Source organism: Mytilus edulis, chromosome 11 (genome assembly GCF_963676685.1).
Source record: "Mytilus edulis chromosome 11, xbMytEdul2.2, whole genome shotgun sequence".
In the NCBI taxonomy this organism is placed as follows: Eukaryota; Metazoa; Mollusca; class Bivalvia; order Mytilida; family Mytilidae; genus Mytilus; species Mytilus edulis.
This window is the reverse complement of record NC_092354.1, coordinates 21,927,539-21,949,603: the sequence shown is the minus strand read 5'-3', so window position 1 is coordinate 21,949,603 and position 22,065 is coordinate 21,927,539. Positions and strand designations below refer to the sequence as shown.

The window sequence follows — 22,065 nt, the reverse complement described above, 5'->3', positions numbered from 1 at the left end:
AAATTGGGTTCAATTTTTCTCATTTGAAATTTCATAAATAAAAAATAAAATTTCTTCAAACATTTTTATGCCCCACCTACGATAGTAGAGGGGCATTATGTTTTCTGGTCTGTGCGTCCGTCCGTCCGTCCGTTTGTTCGTCCGTCCGTCCGTCTGTCCCGCTTCAGGTCAAAGTTTTTGGTCAAGGTAGTTTTTGATGAAGTTTAAGTCCAATCGACTTCAAATTTAGTACACATGTCCCCTATGATATGATCTTTCTAATTTTAATGCCAAATTAGAGTTTTTACCCCAATTTCACGGTCCACTGAACATGGAAAATGATAGTGTGAGTGGGGCATTCGTGTACTGAGGACACATTCTTGTTTTGAGAGGATTAATATTCAACAGCATAGTGAATTGCTCTAAGAGAAAACAAAATTTTTAAGTTCATTAGAACACATTCATTCTGTGTCAGAAACCTATGCTGTGTCAACTATTTAATCACAATCCAAATTTAGAGCTGAATCCAGCTTGAATGTTGTGTCCATACTTGCCCCAACCGTTCAGGGTTCAACCTCTGCGGTCGTATAAAGCTACGCCCTGCGGAGCATCTGGTTAATGAAGTTGAAGTCCAATCAACTTGGAACTTAGTACACATGTTTCCTATGCTATGCTATTTCTTATTATAATGCCAAATTAGAGTTTGACTCAAATTTAACTGCCCAATGAACATAGAAAATAATAGTGTGAGTGGGGCATCTGTACTATGGACATATTCTTGTTTAATAATAGGTTTTGAACTTTTTTTATCAATTTTGCCTGACAAGTGTATCCTGGTTTCTTCTGGGTTTTTTTTTACACAAGATCATATTTGTTACCAAGAATCTTCTGTTACTTTTTTAGCACCAAGCAATGAAAAGGCACAATGAAGCCTGGAGGGACAGTCTTAGATACAGAAGACCAGACCTGGACAGGATGTCAGGAATCAGACGCATAACAATAAATAATAATCCCATGCTAGGGGATCAGGGAGCAACATACCTGGCTGAAGCTCTAAAGGATGATCTCTGGCTGAAAGGTAATACATCTAATAAGGTCAGGATAGTATACTGTGAAAGTACTTTAATCTTCAGGGGTTCAAATTAGCAGTGGTCGGAGGTCCGAGACCTTCCACTTTTGCAAGCAGACTTTCATTTTGGTTACTAGCTACGCCCGACGGACCTTCGATTTAAAAGAAAATAAAAATTTAACCATGCTGACTATTTTTATAAAATTTTCAAATAAACGATTTTAAAAATTTATTTTCATCTTTTAATATTATTCATGACAGCGATGTTCATTTTGTTCAACCGTTAGCTTTATACCCAAAATAGCCGACAAGTAATGTGTAAATCCGAGTAAAATCGTAACTGACTGACAAAAACAACATTGAAAAACAATGTATGCCGAAACTGGAAATGAAGACAATTATTATACCGGATCAGATTCCGGGGGCGGACAAGGGTAATTCCGTGTTTGCCAATCAAATACAATAAAAATAATAATAATTCCAGGCAGGTGACAAAATACATCATAATAATATATTATAATATCTGAGGCTTTTAAAGATGATCACTGGCTGAAAGGTAATACAGTGAAACCTGGCTAAACCTAATCCTCCATAAACCGAAAACCTGTATAAACCAAACACGTTCTTAAGCACCGTCATATCAAATTGTATGCGTTGTAAACCTGATAAAACCGAACATCGGCCAAAACCGAACAAAATCTCAAGTCCCGAAGAGTTTCGGTTTAAACAGGTTTCACTGTACATCTAATAAGGAAAGTTTTCAGGATAGTATACTGTGAAAGTACTTTAATTTGTTAGTATCAATTTTCGTGGTTTGAGCAATATTAACATGTTCGTGGGTTTTTAAATTAGTGGATTTTAGTTTTCCTAAAAAAAAAAATTGAAAAATTAAAGCATTTAGGAACGAAGTTTACAAATAGTCTGGATTGAAGGAAACATTGACCCGTGTAAATCGTAGTGACAATACTAATTAACCCATGATAAAGTGATCAACAGATTAAAGACTATCAAAGGTATTAATTAGGCCATAAACATGTCACCTAATGAAAACAGTTACATGAACAAATGCTATAAACATATCTTGAATTGTCAAATAATTCTTATCAAAATCAAACTCAGCATGAAATTATTATTACCCATATGTACGAGAACTATGAGGATAAAATGAACACTTTATCATACTAGCATATCAAGACCGGATACCTGACTTTTATCGTTTATGAAAAATAAAAGATTAAATGTTGTACAGTTTAGGTTATTAAAGATTAAATTGGTATAATCCTGCATGCAGATGTACTTCTGTTTCTGCTATTAAAGTATTCTCAGATTTGGCCTAATTCAAAATATTCTCTAGATCATATCAGTAGTCAAACCTACATGGGGATCTTTCCATGTCTTGATTTGGACAATGGTTCTTTTATTTCGTTGGAAACTTAAATTCGTGGATAAAGTCATCCACGAAAACCATGAAAATTGGTACCCCACGAATAAAAGTACTTTCACAGTAATTAGTTATTCAAGGTACCAGGCTTATAATTTGATATGCCAGCCGTACATTTCGTCTACATAAGACTCATCAGTGACGCTCAGATCAAAATAGTTAGAAAGCAGATCAATAACAAAGTTAAAGAGCATTGAGAACCCAAAATTCCAAAAAGTTGTGCCAAATACAGCTAAGGTAATCTATGCCTAGTATAAGAAAATACTTGCTATTTCAAATAATTCATACTTTTGCAAACAGAAAATTTATAAAAATTACCATATAATTGATATTGATCATGTCAACTGAGCTGGTGATACCATCAGGGACATAAAGATGAGTAGATGTGGTATGATTACCAATGAGACAACAATCCCAAAAGACCGAAGGATAGTTATCAAAGGTACCAGGATTATAATTTGGTATGCCAGACGCGCATTTCGTCTACACAAGACTCATCAGTGACGCTCATATCAAAATATTTATAAAGCCAAACAAGTACAAAGTTGAAGAGCATTAGGATCCAAAATTCCAAAAAGTTGTGCCAAATAATGCTAAGGTAATCTATGCCTTGGATAAGAAAATCTTAGTTTTTCCAAAAATTCACAGTTTTGTAACAGGAAATTTATAAAAATGACCACATTATTGATATTCATGTCAACACGGAACTGTTGACTACTGGGCTGGTGATACCCTCGGGGATGAAACATTCACCAGCATAAACTGATGAGAACAATTACAGGTCTTATGCAATGAGCAAAACCATACAATAAAGAACGATACAAGATGCCGACACACAATTTGACAAACAATACAAAATAGAACATCTAAAAGGGGTATGACATGAAATGTGTATGTCTTGGTTTCATACTAGAGGAAATTAATCTTACTTCAAAATCATTACTTTTGTAGCATTAGACATGCAAGGATGTGGTATATCTACAACAGGGGCAAAGTCTTTGCTGGACGTATTGAAATACAACACAACGGTAGTCGTCTTAGATGTTAGACGGAATCCATTGATAGGTATTACATATTTCTTATTCTGTGGATTCATTTAAGGGAGATAACTCTGTAAAGTCAGCTAAACGTTTTAATAACGTTGTGTTGTAAAGGAAATATTAAGCTTCTCAATGATCAAAATTGGTGTTTGTCAAACTGCTATATAACCAGTGTATTTTTTCTGACAAAACGGTTGGTTCAAAATTTTTGAAATCTTTATATTTTTGTTAAAGTCTTAAAGTTAATACTTTGACAAAATTTTATGAAAATTAAACGAGCCAAATTAATTTTAGTGAAAGTGTTTGGTACCACCTTAACTGTATGGAAATAATTTGTTGAATATGTGGATAAAGCTGAGCCAATTAAAGAGGAGCATAAAGGAGAATATCTTTACAGAAGAACGCGAAAAAAGTTGCCATTTCACGATGAACGATCTATTTACCGATTTCACAAAACACGGTGAATAACGAACCTTTTTCACGAATGCACGTGAAATAAAAATGGCAAAACACATTGCACGAAAATAACCCTTTACCATCCTCGTTAAGCAAAATACAAATTTCGTATATGATAATTTACAGAATTTGTGGAAAACACTAAATCAAGTATCCTGTTAGTAAATATGTTCATCATGAGGAGAGCCGTTAAATAAGCATGTCAATGCAGGTTTTGCAGTTCACTTAAGGTGGTACCCAACACTTTCACTAAAATTAATTTGGTTTGTTTAATTTTCATAAAATGTTGTCAAAGTATTTACTATGAGACTTTAATAAAAATATAAAAATTTAAAAAATTTTGAACCAACCGTTTTGTCAGAAAAAATACACTGGTTATATAGCAATTTGACAAACACCAATTTTGATCATTGAGAAGCTTAATATTCCTTTTACTACACAACGTAATTAAAACGTTCAGCTGACTTTAGAGAGTTATCTCCCTGTTGTGTTAGGTACCACCTTAACATGAAAATCTAATAGTAGGAGCAGTACATCTTGTTTTGTTATTTATTGCTGCATAACAGTGGAAATGATTTATTTGATTCACTGGGATAAGAATCGAAACACTTCAAATCATTTTATTCTTGGACATTTATCATATATAATGGACATTTATCGTATATAATGGACATTTATCATATATAATGGACATTTATCGTATATAATGAAGTTTTGACATCTTATGATGTAACAATGATACAATCATAGACTATTAAATCTAGTACCAAAATTTAAATACTCTAAATTCATTTTTTTCTCACGAATTTATCTTATATAATGAAACTGTGACAGGTTAGGATAGTCAGAGACTATAAAATGTAGTAGGAAAATAATAATACTCAAAATTCACTTAATTTTTATAGCTATCTCCATCCCTGATATATTGCATATTGGGAGTTTATTAAATCTTGTTGCTGTGACGGAATGATGTATTGTTATACATTGGGGACCATCTCAAAACATCAAAGTTTTTGGCAAAATGAACATTATTTTATGTGATAATTAATAGGTTTGTCATCTTCTGTTTGTTTAAGTGTGTTGCATATTGAACCATTGTATGTGTATTTCATTTATTCATTGGAAAGGGAAGTCATCTATATTATATATACAGCTGAATGAAAAACTGTTACATTTTGAGACTGTCAATTTAAGAATTTGAGCCATGGTTTATTGGATAGGATTAACATATTGTTTTCTTCAGGTTTTCTCACTTGGAATAATGAAATGGAATCTGATAAAAGTGTGAAGTTGTCCAGTTTTGTAGAAGTATTCATCTTTTAATACTAGATAAATTGGAATTTCCTTTATTGGTCGTGTGCTTTATCTTGTTGGTTTTTGTGAATATAGGTTAACCACAAATTTATGTGTTCATTAAAAAGTGAAATTTCTGTAATTCTGTATCAATAGCCATTTTCCTGCTTTGGTACAGGACATTTAAAAAAAAACAAAGGTGGGATGAACCTGGTTTCGTAGCTAGCTAAACACATTTATGGCAATGTTAGAATTACAAAATCAAATATCCATAAAAGTACTTTTAGGGGCATAACTTTTTTGGGTCTGTTCATCTGTCCATCTGTCTTGCTTCAGGTTGAAGTTTTTTGGTCAAGATAATCTTGATGAAGTTGAAGTCCAATCAACTTGAAACTTAGTACAAATGGTCCCAGTGATATGAACAATGCCAAATTAGAGTTGTGACCTGAATCTCATGATCCACTGAACATAAAAAATGATAGTTCTTGTTTAATTTTGAGTAACTAGCTAGGTTTAAGGTCATAGAAAAAAAATAAAGCCATCAGATCATTTCAAAACTTTTCCTTCTATGTGGGTGGTTTAGTGTATACCATATAGGGTGTTATTTTCACGCATAGAACAAAATCGCCAAAATAAATTCAGTAAATTTATAATGGCACATGCAAAGGTATTGACAAAAGTGTTAAATCCACCAAAATATTTCGTATACCCAATTTAATGAAAATCGTGAAATTTATTAAATTATCTGCTTTATGGTATGTGATGGCTCAATAAAAGTTCTTTTATATATCAAAGTATTGTATCCCAAAAAAAAGCACTCAGACTTAAAACATTTTATTTGAAAACTACAATAGTTTTTATCTTGCCTTCAAAATACCATCACAATCATATAGAATTCCTTTAAGCCCTTGACTTTTACTGCTTTTTATTGGAAAACCCATTACTATGGTATAGAACTTCACAAGAGTTCTAATTTCCCTCAATTTCTACAATTTCACAGCTTGAATTGAAGACTTGAAATCCAATCGGAATATTAAGCATTCGCTGGAAGACATTTATTTTAAATATTTTGACATGACTATTGAATTGTTTCTCTGATTTCAAATGAAATGAAAGCACGCTGATAGGTTAAGTGTCTGATATTTTTACAACTAGTCACAATTGAGCATCAAAATTCTTTCAAAAAGATTTAAGGTGGTAGATCAAAGTTAACTTAAAGAACATAATTATATTTTTAAAAAATCTGTGTAGCTATTAACAGTCATCAATTATTTTCAGATTTTTGCATGAGGAGGTAAAACTTCTCATTTGGAACTTAAATTAAATTTAAATCGGCTTTTGAAAAGTGATAGGTTCATCAATGCTTTTGAAGCACTCATATGAAATATAAGTAAAATTGTCAGTGTTACTTAGAAGCTTAGAACATATCTATGAAAGTTTGTTATATAAAGTTGTTTTCTTCAGAAAAACTGTTTGCATGTAGATGGCTAATGAGGGTGGTAAAGGGTTATTTTCGTGCAACGTGTTTTGCCATTTTTATTTCACATGCAGCCGTGAAAAAGGTTCGTTATTCACCGTGTTTCGTGAAATCGGTAAAAAGATCAACGTGCAAGTCATTTTTAATTGTTTGTTCATCGTGAAATAGCAATTTTATTTCGCATTCTTCCCTGCAGATACCCCCCTTTTTTGCCCCTCGCTAATGATTCTTTATTATAAAAGTTGGTATAAAAACTTAACAAAATTTTCACAATCTACAGAATTGGCTCATTTATACCTAATTTTGGATTAAAAACTTTTTTCACACACCTTACTAAATGACTAACTGCATAGGAGTTCAAATGAATACCATCAGTATAGTCAATAAATTTCATGTTATCATACTCAACATAATAATAGAAAAGTTTATTTTGATTTTTTGATAAATGAGAATATCCACTTTATAAATTTAAATGACATAGATAAAATAACATATATACTCAACCCAATTTCACACATTCAGGTAAATAAGCTAGGATCCTTTTTTAAACAGTCTATTAAACTGAGGATAGGGGAATCTTAAAATATTTACTTTTATTGTGTATATTAATCATCTTCTTGTTATTTTTTATTTTCATTTTGTTATGTTGTGTCAAACTATAAATATGTTGTTTTATGGCAATAAAGATTTGAATTGTTGACAGAAAAATTATCACCCTAATAACTGATAAAAAAAACAACATCACCACATCAAAATAAATATGAATTATCTCCCTTTAAAAACAACTCATTTGATTATAGATGGAGAGGTTCTCATCATTTGAATTAAGTTTCATGTTATAACCCAAATCAACTGTTTGAAAGTCAATGTGAACTAGGTGTATAGTGCTTCTCCCATTTCAATTAAATTAAAGAGCATGATATTTGACAACCATTGATTGCTCTGTGTTGACAAAGTTTCCGTCCACATAACCTTGTATAGAATATAGTTTGGTTGAGAAAGTATTTAATTTTATTTCAAACTCTACGAATATATAAGGCTTTTAAATCGGTACGCCTTTGATATCGATTAATAGACACACAAAGTATAAAAATACCATTTAAAATTTTGATATCTCATTAAAAATGAGCCTGAGGTTGTTCTCTGAAAAAAGATTTGATACGGTTTTAGTCTTGATAATTGATAATTTAACTTATGAATTGCAAATTTTTAGATCTTACGCTTAATGTTTAGTTTTCCTGTGTTTGCATTGCATGCAGTTTTTTTCAACAAATACAGTGAAACCTGTTTGAACCGAACCTCTTCCTGACATCATATTTTTAACCGGATTTTTGTGACAAAAATGTCTGTTATTGATTTGGGGATGTATGGTGGGCAGGCCAAATGTTGTCCTTGCATTTACTCATGAACCATTCATCCAAAGCTTTTCAAATTTTAATATGTTGTTACTAATGATAAAATGGAGGTCGAGTTCAATAATGTCGATTTTAACTTTTACCGTTCAGGAGTTATGGTTCTTGAAAGATAAAAAAATGGTGTTTCCATTCATGTTGTTGCATTTACTCATGATACATTCAACCTAAGCTCTTTCAAATATTAATATGTTGATACTGATGACAAAATGGAGGTCAAATTTGATATTGACGATTTTCACTTTCACCGTTCATCAGTTATGGTTCTTGTGATATTGCCAGGACACAAATAAATGTTTATAAATCCTGTTTGCTGTCGTTGTGACAGCCTCTTGTTTTGGTTAAAATTAGGTTCACAACACATAAGATTTGATATGACTGAACTTATATATATGAACATGATATGTTTAGTTAGGTTTTGGGTTCATGTAAGATTCAGTTAGAATTGGTTTTACTGTATGGGAAATTCACTAGATACATTTTTAAAAGTGGGGCCTCAGTGGCCGAGTGGTCATAGTAGTCAAACTACTGACTATCACTAGCTAGTCAACAACGAGGTTGTGAGTTTGACTCTTATCTTAATTGTTTGCCTACTGAAAACCTGAAGGTCTGGTTCTCCAGCGCAGTGGAAGCGTGCTGGGCCCATAACCCAGAGGTCCGTGGATCGGAACCACGCTCTGCTACCATTTGTTAATGCACTCAGAAGGACATCAATAAGTTTTAATACTTTAATAACTATTAGCACATGTTACACAATTCACCATTAACAGGAAGAGGATAACTTCAACAGGAAACCAGTTAGTGTTCAAACATAATATTGAGTTATCTCTCTTTATATAGTCCAAATGACATAAGATCCTACACCAATTAAAACTGACTGCCACAAAATTGTGCAATAGTGTTGAAAAAGAGGTTAAAGACCAATCAATCAAATTAAACTCTTAAAGGATTAATCCCTCATTTGTCTTTTTTGACTAGTTTGTTTATCCAAAATGGTTTGCATTCTGCTAAATTGATGTGCCTTAATCATAAATTATTTATTGCCAATTTAGCTAACATTTATCTTAAGGTTGACCCTGTGGTTGTATGTAGGATTCCTATATTTTAGAATTGAATTAATGATTGATAGTAGAAATTACACCTCCTTTCCAGGAGTGGATCTTCAATACTGCAATTTCTATATTTCAATATCAGTTTTCTTCAGAACTGCTTGATTAAATTACTTCATCTTGAATTGTAATGTTAGATATCCTACCTTCTTCCTATTTTCAAATTTTAAAAATTAAGACTTCATTTTGATGTTTTTATAATTTTGGAAAATTGCACTTTCATTTCCATATTTGAATGCATTATTTTCTGAAATTGAAATAATTGGTCAAACATATTTGTCCTTTGCTCAATAATATATGCACACAATAAAAACAGATTAAGGATTTTCATCTTTGAATCCACTGGTTTTATACATGTTGATCCATTATGAAAATTTGCCCACTAACCCTTACTTTTCTTTTCATTATTTTATTACATTTAGTTTAATAAGCATTTTAAAAAAATCTTATAAATACCTTGTTATTTTTGTCGAGCCTGCAACTTTTGTTGACATAGGGATAGTGAGCGGCGGCAGCGCCGTTAGCTAACTTCTTAAAAGGTTTATATTTTAGAAGGTGAAAGACCTGGATGCCTCCTACTTTGTATATAGATGCCTCATGTTACGAAGTTTCCGTCAGTCACATGTCCAATGTCCTTGACCTCATTTTCATGGTTCAGTGACCACTTGAAAAAAAAGTTCAGAATTTTTGTAATGTTGAATTCTCTCTTATTATAAGTACTGGTAATAGGATAACTATATTTGGTATGTGTGTACCTTGCAAGGTCCTCATGCCCTTCAGACAGTTTTCACTTGACCTCGACCTCATTTCATGGATCAGTGAACAAGGTTAAGTTTTGGTGGTCAAGTCCATATCTCAGATGCTATAAGCAATAGGGCTAGTATATTTGGTGTATGGAAGGACTGGAAGGTGTACATGTCCAACTGACAGGTGTCATCTGACTTTGACCTCATTTGCATGGTTCAATGGTTATAGTAAAGTTTTGGTGTTTTCATCTGTTTTTCTCATACTTTATGCAATAAAGGTCTACTATATTTGTTGTATGGAATGATTGTAAGGTGTACATGTCTAGCGGGCAGATGTCATCTGACCTTGACCTCATTTTCATGGTTCAGTGGTCAAAGTTAAGTTTTTAAGTTTTGGTCTTTTTATCTAATATTATATGCCAAAGGTCAACTATATTTGGTGTATGGAAATATATTATGATCTATATGTCAGTCCCGCAGGTTTTATTTGACCATGACCTCAATTGCACGGTTCATTGCACAGTGTAAAGTTTTTGTGTTTTGGTCTATTTTTCTTAAACTATAAGTAATAGGTCAACTATATTTGTTGTATGGAAGCTTTGTTAGCTGTACATGTCTGCCTGGCATGGTTCATCTGACCTTGACCTCATTTTCATGGTTCATTGGACTTTGTTTAGCTATCTTGGTCAATGTTAAGTTTATGTGACCGTTGTAATAAAGCTTTATCCTTAGGACTATCAACATAATATCAATGATTAGTAAAGAAGGCGAGACATTTCAGTGTGTGCACTCTTGTTTATATAGTTTTGCAGAGAAAATTGGAACCAATGTTTAATGTATGAAAAATCTAGAGAGAAATATTAAAGTTGTTCAAATTACAAGTAGGGGATGTGAGAAGGCAGACAATTTGTGCAACTTGTTTGTATGCAAGTATTCTATTTTCTTTTTTAATACTATCTGAGTTTAGAGATGGTGGTCAGAATATATTTCACTTTAAAATGACAGTAAATATTATGAATTATTTTTTATCATCTTATAATTTCAGATAGAGAAGTTGTACATGCAATCATGGAACAGTTAATGATCAACAGTAATGGTCAAGATACTGAGGTTAGTTATCTCCCTTGTCTTGATTTTCTGAGTTATCTCCCATGTCTTAATTATCTGAGTTATCCCCATTATCTTAATCATCTGAGTTATATGGAATGGGGACCCAATTATTTGCCCCATTGGAACGCATAGAAAAACATAGTAAATACATAGGGTCCTGTTCAATAAATAATTTTGATAGCCACCTTGGGACTTCTGGTTCATGTTAGGCATTCATTTTGAAGTGTCTAAATACAATCTCAGTGCCTCATGACTGGCATTCTGTTGCAAAATTTTGTTTTTATTGACAACAGGGTCAGTCTGTCTACTTTTTTCTGTCTATTCAAAATAACATTAAAAATGTGGTGCACACTTAATAATAACCTGCTAGGCAGGTTATAAAGTGTGCACCACATGTTTTTTATGTTATTTCTTCAAAGACGGAAAAAATATTAGAGTCATTCCTTAATTATTTAAATTATCTGAGTTATCTCCCTTGAGGTGGCTAGGATACAAATAGAGAATCAGACGAAACATATTGTAAAAACAGTTGAAATAGATTTTTGATTCAATCAACACTGTAATAGTATTTACGAATATTTTTTCCAACATATGTGAAATGTATCTGATGGATTAATTCTATACTAATATCTCAAATTGAGCAGACAAATTTGTAATTATCCTAGTGTCTGGCTTGTATATTTATTTATTTGCCCCTAGCTTCAGAAAAAAAAATGAGATGCTTTAAGACCTTATAGACTTCCAAAGTTGTTGATAATAATATTTAAGTCTGCAAAGATCATTAAGTACTTTAATATAAGAATCACCAAGTGTATATTATAATTAAGGAATGACTGTTATATTTTTTCTGTCTATGAAGAAATAACATAAAAAATTTAGTGCACACTGAATAGCGGGTTATTTAACAGTATGCACCACATTTTTAATGTTATTTCGAATAGACAGAAAAAATATTACAGTCATTTCTTATAATTTAATTCTAAATTCCAATTTAAACCGTAGAAAATCATGAAAAAACGTTGATGACGTCACGGTCACATGACTAAATTATAAATACTTGACTATTTTTTTTATTTGGTTGGAACAAATTATGAATCTAAGAAATGAGGTCCTGTCAAAAAGTTCTTACTGTCTCATACCATGAAAATACAGACTTTAAAACCACAATTTATTGTATTGCAGCATATACAGTGGTAAATATTTCATATTTAAATTTTGAACCAATCATTATTATCAGTGGGTTGTTTCTAATAGTTCATGAATTCAGAATCCTGTGGATTAATTTATACTCATTGGATACAAATCTTCATGGATTTAGTGGTTACAGGTTAATCACAAATTTAAATTTTCAACAAATTGTAAATTTTCTTTATATATATATATATATATGCTTTGTAAACAGAGATTTAGCAGAACCACCAAAAAAAAATGTCAATCCATGAAAATTGATACCCACAAAAAAAATGAATCCACAGTATTATTTGGAACTTTCGACTGCCTCTGAAAAACAAGGATGCAGCCAATCAGATAATTTTTAGCAATTAATCATATATCTTTGTTTATTTCCAGTATAAATGGTTAAAAGCAGAAGAGCCTTTAGACCCTTCAAGGTCTAAATTATCAGCAAAGAAAAGGAGGACAAAGACATTAAATTCAAGTTTTGGTAGAAAAACCACAATAAAGGTAAAAAAACAATGAACTGGTATAGAGTAAAGGTTTATACTGTAAATCAATTAATTTTCCTGAAAATTTAATTTTTCATGATTTTCGTGAGATGAAATATAACACAAATACTAATCCTTGCATATATGTTTAACATTGATCTTTCCCTATTTTAAAACATCAAGTAAATTTGAAAATAGTGAAATTAAATCGCCAAGAACTTGGTTAAAAAGGGTTAAGCATGAATTTAAGTATGCACAAAAAACAATCTAGTTTACAGTATTATTTAAGATGCGTAGTTAAAAAAAGAAGCCAACAAAATTAGGATGTCAATATTCAATTATAGTTTGATGAAAAAATTACATTTTAGAGGATAAAATGAGTGAAGTCTTGAAATATGATCTATGAGAACCAATAATAACCTCAAAATGAAGGATTGAGATATTAAGTTGGTAATTAAAAAGTAATTGTATTGATAGGAATAGAAGAAGACTTAAGGTATATGTCAATGTGACAACAACCCAACAACTAAAATTACCAAATGACATTATGAGGGCAAAGATTAGCCTTCAACAATACATATGTGTCTTTTAATTCTATAAAAGTTTGAACAAAATATAAAAGAAGCAATAAAAAATCTGCAATTATCTATACGAAAAAATACATTTTATATATCCATTGAGAACAGTGTCTAGAGACAAATTAGACTTAGAATAAAAGTAATTGTAAATGACAAAAAAGAAGAAAAAGCTGAATATATCTTTGAATAGAGACTAAAAAATGTTAAAGAGAATTAAATTCTGGTATCTTTTACTCAATTCAGGTTTCTTTTTAAAATTTACAAGGTTGACACACAAAGCAGCTGTAAGAACAATGACGAAAAAATTAACATACAATTATTTAATTTTCAGGTTTCAGCAAATACGAGTAGACGGAGAACGAAGTCTACAGGCAATGTGAACGTAGCAAGAAAAATGAATCCCATCAGCTCAGAGGAAATTAAGTCTGGTCCTGGACGTCCTTGGAGAACAGCTGCAAGGGCCAACAGATTTAGGTAAGTTGGTGATAAAAGATCAGGTGCTTGGTTTATTAAACACTCAGTAAACCAATTAATATTCGCAAGAGATTTATTCACGCTACTTACATTAATAAAAAATGTGAATACTTAATGTCCAAAGTCATCTATTTTGGGATCAACAGTTAATAATATATTCATGAAGACAAGAACTTTGTTTTGTGAACTAAAAAAAATTATTTTAAAAGATAAAAGTTTAATAAAAAAAAAAAATCTAGAAAACCAAATAACTTGAAAAACACATTTATAAACAGTGAGTTCATAAGTGCCTCTGTTAAAAATAATTCCAGCTAAACACGTCACATTTTTTTGGTCATTTCTTGCCATCATAATTATGTTTCTTATTAAATTGTCAGATCTTCAACTGTTATTTTTGTGAAACTATTACAGCTAATTTTCTACTGCATGTCGAGTAAGACTTTGGTTAGCTTGCTTGCTTTGTTTGTATATTGTACAATTGTAATTGGTATACATTGTAACGTCCAAGCAAATTTAAATATAATATATACAGGTTTAATTATGCCTATATATATTGTTTGAAGATGTCAATCTTAATTACAAAGCTTGAGTAAATGTTTATACAAACAAAGCAAGCAAGCCAACCAAAGTTTTACTCTACATGCAGTAGGAAATTAGCTGTAACAGAGGTTTTAATCAACCTTCACTTTATTATTGCAGTTAATTATTGATTACAGTGAATTCATTATTCATGGATTGACTATTAAGGAGGAAAGACTATTTTCATGGTTATTTGATTTCATGTTTTGACAAAGTCTGCGTACAAGTCTTTAAAAACATTTGAATATGGTTGAACATTTGAATTCCCTTTTCACCTTTATCTTAAAAAATCCATGAAAATTGATATCCCTCAATTAACTATAAAGGTTGCATTTCTGTAAATATTGACAATGCAATTTCCCATAGGAACTCCTTTTACGGCTAAAACTGTACCACTTTTACTATGAAGTTTTAAAAAGAATCTTATCCTAGAATAGAAAGTTCTTATGCACCACAATTTTTTTCAAAGGTCAAAATATAGGGCTGTGCGGCATATTTTCAACGTTTATATGCCCTGAACTTCTCATAGTTTAAACTAACACTAATTTTCTTAACTACCCCTACCTCGAATGAACGGTTACCACAGATTTCAATGTAGACAATATGCACATGTTTATTTACTGGTAACATTCCCAAGTTATGTCTCTGTGAGATGGCAAAAGAGGGGTGTTTTGAGAAACAGCTGTATTTACAAAGTACATCCTATAGCCACAGTAGTTAATATTTTAAAATTTTAAAATTATATGTTACAGAGGTTTCCCCCCTGAACATGTACCAGGGATATCAAATCTGTATGAAAACAGTGAAGAATTAAACCTGTCTACACAAGATCAGTCATCTATTATCATCACTAAGGAGAATGATGAAGATACGCTTAGAGAACTGGAAAAACTGAAATTAGATGACAGTGCCCTAATTACTGAGGTTAACAATATCAAGGATTTGAGGGTAAGTAACAAATGAGGTCACTGCTGTATAAATTCAGAAAGCATAATAAATTTTTTTTTTAAAGACTTCAAGAATTTCCATGATTTACAGGTTCTTATACATCCTTGGCTTTCAAATGTTCTGCTTTGAGCCTTTCTGATGAAGGTTTATCCAGAAAAGCCCCTCTGGTACATTGAATTTTACAGTCTTATTTTTCTTTTTTCCTAGCTAGGGATAGCACAGGGAATCATCAAGATGATTTGCACAAGCCCTCAAGAGTTTTTAGCAATTCTCCACAGCTGTAATTTATAATATTAAGACATTAACATATGAGCTGCTTGGTATAGAAATTGAACTAATGCAAATAAAATTGAGAATGGAAATGGGGAATGTGCCAAAGAGACAACAACCCGACCATAAAAAAAAAACAACAGCAGAAGGTCACCAACAGGTCTTCAATGTAGCGAGAAATTCCCGCACCCGGAGGCGTCCTTCACCTGGCCCCTAAACAAATATATATAGGCGTTCAGTGATAATGAACGCCATACCAATTTCCAAATTGTACAAAAGAAACTAAAATTAAAATAATACAAGACTAACAAAGGCCAGAGGCTCCTGACTTGGGACAGGCGCAAAAATGCCCGCGGGGTTAAACATGTTTGTGAGATCTCAACCCTCCCCCTATACCTCTACCCAATGTAGAAAAGTAAACGCATAACAATACGCACATTAAAATTCAGTTCAAGAGAAGTCCGAGTCTGATGTCAGAAGATGTAACCAAAGAAAATAAACAAAATGACAATAATACATAAATAACAACAGACTACTAGCAGTTAACTGACATGCCAGCTCCAGACTTCAATTAAACTGACTGAAAGATTATGATTTCATCATATGAACATCAGGCACAATCCTTCCCGTTAGGGGTTGTATACATGTACATATATATGTCTTAAATTAATTTTAGAGTATTCAAATACAAAATAAAAGATTAATTTTTGGTTTGTTTTGTAGTGTTCTTTTTTGACAAGTCAATTTTCAAACATTTATTTACTTTCTGTATAGATTTAATCAATCCAAAATAGGTAAACAGATGTATAGATATTTATTTGCATAAGGTCGATTTCTAAGACACAGCTCATTACTATTTGCTTAAAGGTTGAGCTAATTCAGACAAAGAGAAGAATGCACCAAGAACAAGTGGCTAGATCAAGAGCTGATAAAAGAATTGTTGAGGTAATTTTATATTGTTTTGTTATTTTCCATTGTAGATAACTGCCTACATGGTCTTGTTGTATGCTTGCCTATTCATTTGAAAAAAAGAACCAGTCACTAATTTGTGAAATAAAATATTCTATACTTGTAAACAGTCAAATTAAAAAAATAAATAAAACATTTAACAAGCTTCACAATTTAATGGGAAATTTAACTGTTAAACAATTTCTCACTCAATGCATTGAAAGAGTAAAATACATTGAACTGGAAACAGGGAATGTGACATAAAGACGACAACAGAGCAAACCAGATGCTCCGCAGGGCGCAGCTTTATACGACCGTAGAGGTTGAACCCTGAACGGTTGGGGCAAGTATGGACACAACATTCAAGCTGTTTTTCAATTTTTGTGGTCGTATAAAAACAGCCCAATGCCACCAATCGTTCTTCAACACAGTGATAAATTGCACCTTCAGGTGGGGGTTCAGCTAATCCATCAACAAAAATAAGTACTAGTTCAGAAAAAACAGACGTCACACTAAAGTCCAAAACATACCAAAATAAAAAAGATTATACAAGGCTATCAAAGAATATCAATTTCCAGAAAGGTTCCTGACTTGCGAGAGGCGCAAAAATTTAGACATTTTTTCCTTTAATCTTTATGGTGGTAACTTAAATTCAAGGTCTTCATCCTCTTTTTCTTTGCTGTTAATTTGAACTTTGAAAGCTCTAAAAGTTCTGCTTTCAACCATTTTAAAACATTAAATATGTCTCTATTCTTTTCGCCAATGTAGAATCAACAAATACAGCAATACGCATAGTAAAGTTCACTTTAAAAGAAGTCTGAGTCCAATGTTAGAATAGGTAACAGAAGAAACTAAACACAATGACAATGATAAATAAATTCACAAAGAACGACTAGCAGTTACTGGCATGCCAGCTCCAGACCTCAATTAGACTGATTGAAAGATCATGTCTTCATCATGTATATATTTAGAATCTGGTTGTGTGGTAAATTTTATTTAAGAAATGAATGCTTCTTTTTTGTAAATTCATTGGGGTGTGAAAGGGTTGACCAACTGAAGTACATTTTGTAAGAAGCACGGAACAAGGTTTTTACAACCCTATGAAATTACTAAAAGAGGCATTCAATATATACAATTACATTTATTTACTATGATCATGAAAAACATGATTACTATCAAGTTTTTCTTTAATTTACTTGTGCACTTTATTGTGGAAACGTGTGTCATCATGTATATTACAATTCGCCGTTTCAGAATCTAATGCATTCTGGGTAATATTTTCAAAAGTGTACACCAAAACGTCGTGATTGGTTAAAAATGTCCAAAAACAATGGAAATTCAACCAATGTCGTGGCGTTATTTTCATTTTGGGGTACGGACAATGAAATTACCCATAGTCCTTTAGATTCTGAAACGGCCAATTCATGGAATTCATTTTGAGGAATCAACAGTACCTGATATTTTTATTTCAATTTTCCTACCATTGTAGCTAACCTTAGATAACAAGAAATTAAAGGATGAATGTTTCCGACTGAAACATGATAAAGGAGGTGGTTGTCTTGACGATGACAGTGTCCTGGAAGAGATTGAAGCATCGTTTAAACAGTTCCATCAATTCTTAGACTTGCTAAGAGAATCAGGGTAAAGTATTTTATAGTATGACAGTATTCACAATCAACCTCAAGCCAATCAGCCTGGGTCTAAAAAAATCATCTTGAGGTCAAAAGAATCTAATGAAAATTTTTGTGAAATTCAGCTCTGAATTGTAGATTCAAAAGTTTATTGTGAAGAATGATATTGCTAATGGATCGATATCTTGCATTATGTACCCTTCACTCTTCAATTATAACAACAAGCTTTCTATCTAACTATGAAAAAGACTAGAATTTAATTTTAGGATTACAAGCATAGAAATGTCTAAATTAAAAAACCTTGCAACACCAACATTTTACCTTGATTTAAAATAAATGATGCTGTCACTTTCAATATATCCCATCTATCGTGCCACAAGGGATATGGTAATGATCTCAGTCTGTCTGTGTTGAACACATCAATACTCAGAGATCTTTTATAATAAAGTATTCAAACTTGATAGGATTATTAGTCGTCATATTTTCTTTACTCTATTATTTCATCAGATTGATTTGACAATTTTTATCGAAATAAAGGGACTTTGACCATATTTTGACTTGCATCCAAAATGACCCATTTTGGCACACTACTTTAAATAATTCCTCATTTATACAGTGAAGGGGATATTTCACTCCTGGTAGCAATCTTGTTTTATTTCAAAAGAAAGATCCATCTTGTCATATAAAAATAATAATGAATTTTGTTTACATTATAGATTAGGTCAGCTGATAACAATGGCAGGATTAGATAAGAAGGACACACCTTTCGGTAGACACATGTCATCTACAGCTTTAAATGGAAACTCCAGCTTCAGATCATCATTCATTTCATCTAGTCCCCCTAAAGTGGCCCCTAAACCTCTCAAACCTACATCACGGCTGAATGCCTACTATGGTGACATTTCATCTAGTAAACCAGTAGGTGAGGGTCAGTTAGGGGGATTTGGAAGTTCATTAGAAAAGCCAGATAAATTCACTGCCAAACTTATTGAAAGTTTTAGAGACCCTGCCATGCAAAGTGGCTATGGGGATGAAAGTTTCGAAAGACCATCCGTTAAAAAAACTGATGATTTGTATGAACGCATTTTACGTGAGACCAGTGGAGCATTTAATTCTAATGTGAGCGTTAATTCAAATGATAGACCGGATGGGAAGGGAGATAAATCCGGCACAAAATCACAAATAAAACCAGCAAGTGTGATGGATGACGAAAGGGAGACCGAAAAAGAAAATATCATGATGGACTTGAGTGAACTGACTTCACAGCTGCCGATGAGCCGGTCTCAAAACTCTGAGGAAGACCGGTCGTTACGTGATAGTTTTTATAAAGATATGTCTGAGGATGAAAGACCTACTCCTCAACCACGACCAAGAAAAATTAGTGAGTCGGATGATAAGAAGTTGGGTGGCATCAAAGTTGGAAAAGTTGAACCCATGATCGCTTCTAAAAAAGACATGAGTGAAAGAGAATCTCGGTCACGCATGAGTGATTATAACTATAGCATGGACAGTTTCGAGCAATCATACGTTAGTGAACGAGGAGAGCGGATCGTGTTAGAAGGTGACCTAGATTTAGGATTTGGAAACTCGCCTTCACCACCCGCTGAAGTTATTGAAAGTGAAGAAGATTTTTAAGGAGTTAGTATTCACTTCCTGTTCACAAGAACACTGATACTGATCTTTCCTGTTTTTGAAGAATAATTTTTTAGTGTCATTACAGAAATAGAAGTTACAGATTAATAAAAGCAAATGTTTCACAAATGTCAGTAGGAAAACGGTACAAAATTTAGGTCAATTGTAGAAAAAAAATTGTTCGTAATGTTTATTTTAGGAAAATGTTTCAGATATTGGTTTGAAAAGAATATATTTTTATTTTGAAAAAAAATTGATGTAGCCTTATTTTATTTATTTTTTCATTGAATTCTGTTATATGAATTAATTACCTAATTTATTAATGAATTAATTGAGTTGTATGATTATCTAAATAATGACATTTTGATATTTTTATACCCACTTAGAACTAATGCAATCTCTAACCATTTTCTAATCATTGAACAAATTGTTGCAGTTAAAACAAAATTAATATACCTGTTCTGACCCTCATTGAAAATACAACTTGTATCACTGTTTTAAGGCATTTTTAAGTCACACAAGCTTCATTTGACTTGATTTTTTTTTAAATGAAGTTCATGTTATTTTGCAGTTCATTAAAACATGATGCAACATCTGACAGATTCAATTTTTATGTTGTCAAACATGTTTTTTTATGAAGGAAGATGGTTTACCTTTCAAAATTTTTTTTCTTAAATTTCAGTTCAAATATTAATATGATTTTCATAGATTATATTTCTTTGGATCATTGTTAGTAGCACTAAAATACACTGACACAAAAATTTGTTAGTGTCAGTAGCTTACGTAACACACATTAATTTGTTAAGTGTCAGCATACATTAACACACAAATTTGTTTGTGTTGATCGCTTACACTAACATATATAAAGACACAAGTGTTATTAGTACACTTATACATTACTGTAGTTTTTCTTACTTCATAGAAGCAGACTATCTTCTGCAAGTTATTTAATTTATAATACTTCGGGTGAATAGAGAGTTTGCTGAAGACAGTGTTTGCTTCCTGCATTTACAGTTTTAGAGATTTCTACTGTTCCCCTAGTGGGACAAAAATGTCATGGCTCAATGAAGGAAAGTTATGAAAGTTTTCAAACAATTGCCATTTGTATTCATATTAAAAAAGATGTTTCAAGACCTCTAGATATGAATTCATGCATTGCATTTCCAAATATTCCAATGTGTTAATTTTGATGATATTCAGGAATTTTTATACCATTCAAGGGATGAATAGAAACGGCTTTCAACTCTGTTTTTACTTTTTCAGCAAACGATCTATACTTGTATTGATTTTCTGTGATAGACCTTCTAGTCTTTGTATTATTTTTAACATTAAGAACTGTCTAAAGTTAGATTTTACCTGGCATGTTAGTTTTAGTTTCTATGTATAATTTTGTCTCCTTGACCCAACTTTTGTCTGACTTAAACCACTATATGTAATTCAGGACCTTTTTATTCACAATATGTTAGTATTGTTGTATCCTGACTTCTAATCCTAACACTTGTATCATTTACTTCTTTGGTATCAATATTTGTGTCAGGGGTCTATTTTTAGGGAATTCATGGTAGTTAACTCTGTTGTTTAATCATTTGTTACTACACAGCCAAATTGTTTTTATGAATTTCAAATTAAATTCAATTTAACAAGAATTTCATTTTACATGAAGTAAGGACAAATTAAATTTTTCGAAAAAACCTGACTTCACTTTCAAAATATTATCTTTTATTGTATCGTATGATATTTTCTTTTTTTGTGCATTTAAAGGACCAAATAATCTCAGTCTTTATATTTTTTGTACATTAATTGTGTATAAAAGTAAGGAAAAAAGAGGCTGCTTGTAAACTTATTTCAAATGGATATAGTCTTAGAAAGTTTTTGTGTTTTGAGCTGTCATAGGAGCTTACATTGTGTATCTACATTTGGTAGAATGCTTTTTTATATGATTATTTATTTAGTAATAAATATGGAAACATTAGCACATCTTAGAGTTTGATTTGTTTCAAAATCTTATGCATTCTGGGTAATATTTTTTAAAAGTGTACACCAAAACGTGATTGGTTTAAAATCTTCTACAATAGAAATCCATCCAATGGTGTAACTTTATTTTCATTTTGGTGTACGAACAATGAAATAACCCATAGTTCTTTAGATTCTGATGAAAAGGTGAGTTAAGGCCCTTTGTATTACTTTGTAGGTCTTATATTTCACTATA

The 22,065-nt window shown here is 31.9% G+C and overlaps 1 protein-coding gene across 2 annotated transcripts in view; it reads left to right on the top strand.

The window, feature by feature from the left end:
• LOC139494683 (centrosomal protein of 78 kDa-like) overlaps positions 1-21,828 on the top strand; it is a 70,708-nt gene extending 48,880 nt beyond the window's left edge. The window contains exons 7-16 of one of the 2 annotated variants that reach the window (XR_011657115.1): positions 883-1,057; positions 3,441-3,554; positions 11,068-11,132; positions 12,702-12,815; positions 13,706-13,848; positions 15,180-15,375; positions 16,513-16,590; positions 18,083-18,234; positions 18,941-21,386; positions 21,457-21,828. Coding sequence is in view for 1 of the 2 variants with exons in the window: in XM_071282854.1 (XP_071138955.1) it covers positions 883-1,057; positions 3,441-3,554; positions 11,068-11,132; positions 12,702-12,815; positions 13,706-13,848; positions 15,180-15,375; positions 16,513-16,590; positions 18,083-18,234; positions 18,941-19,859 (1,956 nt within the window). In the remaining variant the exon portion in view is untranslated. Of the gene's footprint in view, positions 1-882; positions 1,058-3,440; positions 3,555-11,067; positions 11,133-12,701; positions 12,816-13,705; positions 13,849-15,179; positions 15,376-16,512; positions 16,591-18,082; positions 18,235-18,940 lie in introns of both variants that reach the window. The other variant, XM_071282854.1, reaches the window with a different exon arrangement.
• The last annotated feature ends 237 nt before the right edge of the window (positions 21,829-22,065 follow it).